Source organism: Empidonax traillii, unplaced genomic scaffold, assembly GCF_003031625.1.
Source record: "Empidonax traillii isolate 1590-97213 ecotype Southwest subspecies unplaced genomic scaffold, ASM303162v1 scaffold190:size869923, whole genome shotgun sequence".
Lineage (NCBI taxonomy): Eukaryota > Metazoa > Chordata > Aves > Passeriformes > Tyrannidae > Empidonax > Empidonax traillii.
In genome coordinates this window covers 815,208-818,600 of record NW_020955383.1, presented here as the reverse complement: position 1 = coordinate 818,600, position 3,393 = coordinate 815,208, and the positions used below count along the sequence as shown (strand labels likewise).

Here is a 3,393-nt window from a genome sequence, read left to right as displayed (position 1 = left end):
AATTAATATCTAATACAACTCTACTGGCAGTGTAGATAATAGAGATGTTCACTCTTCCCCATCTAAGTTAAGAAAACTGGATTCAAATTCTTTGACCCAGATTATTGTGACTTTATTATAATTATTATCACTGAGTTTGGATAATTCTTTAGCTGAATTAGTGTCAGTAACAACTTCATTTAGACCTGGTACATGGGCTGGATGCAAAAGTGCTGTAAGAACACTGCAAACCTGCCACAAATGCTTCGTCATCTGCTGATGAAATTATAATTATTAGTATTTTTAAGTTTAGATAGTTTTTTGAGCTCCATTATTGTCAGTGACAACTTCATTTAGTCTTTGTATATGGGCTGGATGCAAAAGGACAATAACAATCATGTAAACCTGCTACAAATACTTTGGTATTCCCTGATTGAAAAGACTGAAGTAAACAACAGCTTTAATTCAATTTTAGTTTCCAGCTCTTTCTGCTGTAGCCCTGTTTTTGTGTAACATGATGAGCTGTATTACTGTGTGGTAGTGGTTGATAAGTGATTGATGTGTGAACATGTTGATCCCTGTCACTCTCCAGGGGTGGTCACTGACACACAAACAAGACAGGAATGGCCGTGGGGTGCACAGGTGGGTGCAGAGCCCACTTCCCACACCAGCCCTGAGTGTCCTCTCTGCCCCACTTCCTGCAAGAACAGGATTGCCATGCTCTGTGTGATGCTCTCCTGCTCTGCTTTTACATGCAGATGAGACTGTCTCTTTTGAGTGGAGTCTGGCTCAGTAAAACACCTGGTAAAATGAGTTTTGTGAAAGGTGCAGCATGGAATAAAGTCCTGTTTTCACCTCACATTGACCCCACAGGCACATGTACAGGGTGCTTGGGCCATGTGCTGGCAGCTGGGGCCTGGTGGGGGTCTCAGTGAGGCAAGGACAAGGCTGCCCTGTGCCAGGGAAAGCCACTTCACTGCTCTCAAAAGAACCCACCGCAGGACACAGCTCAGCCCACCAGTGACAGTCATGGCTCCTCTGTGAAAAGATAGATTAAAAAGGGCAAAAACTCAGGCTGCTAAGGTGGAGTGAGAAGAATTTTGAGAAACAGTCCTGCAGCAACAAGGACAGCGAAGAAAGGGGAGGGGTTGCTCCACGTGCCGGAGCAGACATTCCCCTGCAGCCCCTGGAGAGGACCATGGTGAGGCAGCTGTGCCTCTGCAATGCACAGAAGTCCATGGGAGAGCTGAGATCCACCTTCAGCCCATGGATGAGCCACCACCAAAGTAGATGTGGTGGGTGTATCCTGAAGGATTGGAGCCCTGAAGGATTGCAGCCTGTGGAGAGCCACTCGGATCCAGCTTACCCTGAAGGACTTCAGCTCATGGGATGGACCCTCACTAAAGCAGGAGAAGAGTGTGAGGAGGAAGGAGGAGAGACAGCTCATTACAGTGTGACTGCAAACCCCATTTTCTGTCCCCCTGCGTTCTGTAGGGTAGGAGATAGAGACCCTGGGAAGGAAGGAGTGAAGTTGTGTCTGCGATAATTTGGGGGTGGAGACAAGGAGTCAAGCTGGGTTCACAGGCACCCAGCTTGAGATATTTCTGTGTTACTGTGCCATGATTAAATTGCTTTAAAGATCCAGACGTCTGAGACTCTGCTATGGGAAACCCAGTGTGCAGCAGGTAAGGAAACCTGATCTGACTCTGGGGCTGTGATCTGTTTAGGGGCTCAAGTGGGGCACCCATGAGCTCACAGGAGCTGCCCCCTGCAAAGGGGCTTTGGTCCCAGCAGTGAAAGGCTCTAGTGGGGGGGGTGGAAATGCCAGAGAGCCTCGTGGATGGGGAGACAGGAAAGTTTCCTTAACACCAGAACAAACAGAGTAGAATCTCAATAGTTTCTTTATTTCACCAGCTCAGAGGGATCAGGGCAACCTTTTACCTCATGCTCAGATCCACGAGTGCATTTCTCATAATATTAAAAGCTTCAGAAAGCTTTTTGAGAGCACACCCTGCGCAACAAAAGCATCACAGGGGGCCAAGAGACAGAACACAGATCCTGAATCCTCACAGGGATCAAACAAGGGTCAGTCACAAAATCACAACACTGACCTCTGCACAAAAACCTCTCCATTCTTTGTGCCACCCGACATAGCCCTCCTGAACCAACATTCAAATACTGCAGAGTGACACTGACACCAGGTAAGGGGACACCCAGCACATTTACATCCCTGCACCTGCCCTGATCTCAAGGGGAGCGGCACCACAATCCCCCCCACCAGCAGCTCTATAAAGCTCCTCTTTCCAGACGGGACACTCAGGGATCAGCAGCCGCTGACCTGCGCTTGGCAGGGGTGCAGCAGCCCCCTTGTCCAGCACAGCACCGCTCCCAGCTCTCAGGATGGAAGCTTGTCACTCTCAAGAACAATTCAATGTCACTTCATACAGTGCCGCATCTGTGACCATCAGCACCCTTGAGGCGTTTGCCGGCATGTGGATAAATGCTTTCATTGTTTCTGTGATTTGCATTGCTTGGGTCAAAAGGAAAACCATGAACTCTAATGAGAAGATCTTGCTGGCTGTGGGATCCTCCAGGTTTTGGTATTTGTTCATCGTATGGCTACATTATTTTCTTTTTAAAATGTTTCCCAATTACCTTTACATTTACCCCACATTTCAACTACTTGCAGGTGCTCAAAGATTGTTTAATTGTTTCGAACTTTCTGTTTCAGCCTGTCTTTCTGTCTTTTATTGTGCAAAAATTGCCAATTTTAGGAACAGCTGCTTTTTCTACCTGAAAGTCAAAATTGACAGGATGGTGCCCTGGCTCCTGTTGGGGTCAGTGTTCTTCTCCCTGGTTATTGGAATCCTTGCCTATGAAATCATTGATAAACCTCCATGTAACAATTCCACTGGTCAAGAAAATTTGTGGAAAGTGAAAATTAAGACAGATGAACAGTTTTTCCCTATTTATTTTATCATTGGGTTTGGATATGCCACTTCATTCATGGCAGTCATCCTTTCTGTCCTTCTCCTTCTCTTTTCTCTCTGGAGACACAAACGCAACATGCAGACAAGCTCCATGAAGGACCTCAGCATGGATGCCCACATCAAAGCCATGAAATCCATTCTCTCCTTCTTCGTAATGTACAGCATCAACATTATAGCTTTGATTGTGACAATGATTTATTCAGGGGAGGGCAAAAGTGCTATGATGTTTCTGATTTATGTATTTCATTATGCTTTTCCAGGTGTTCATTCCCTTATTCTGATTTTCAGCAACCCCAAGCTGAAAAACACACTGCTAAGGATTCTGCCCTGTGTGAAGTGCAAGGTTTGCATGAAGTAGGAACTGTAGCAAAAGCTGGACCCTTTGCAAAATGCTGACCTTTCACTATAGGCACCAGGTCAATTA

The 3,393-nt window shown here is 46.3% G+C and overlaps 2 protein-coding genes across 2 annotated transcripts in view; both read left to right on the top strand.

The window, feature by feature from the left end:
* LOC114058842 (taste receptor type 2 member 9-like) overlaps window positions 1–520 on the top strand; it is a 2,076-nt gene extending 1,556 nt beyond the window's left edge. The window contains exon 2 of the mRNA XM_027886618.1: window positions 494–520. Within this exon, the coding sequence (XP_027742419.1) occupies window positions 494–520 (27 nt within the window). The remainder of the gene's footprint in view (window positions 1–493) is intronic.
* Window positions 521–2,373: 1,853 nt separating this feature from the next.
* LOC114058830 (taste receptor type 2 member 9-like) lies at window positions 2,374–3,327 on the top strand. Its single transcript, XM_027886586.1, has one exon. The coding sequence runs from the start codon at window positions 2,380–2,382 to the stop codon at window positions 3,325–3,327; it is 948 nt and encodes a 315-aa protein (XP_027742387.1). The 5' UTR covers window positions 2,374–2,379.
* The last annotated feature ends 66 nt before the right edge of the window (window positions 3,328–3,393 follow it).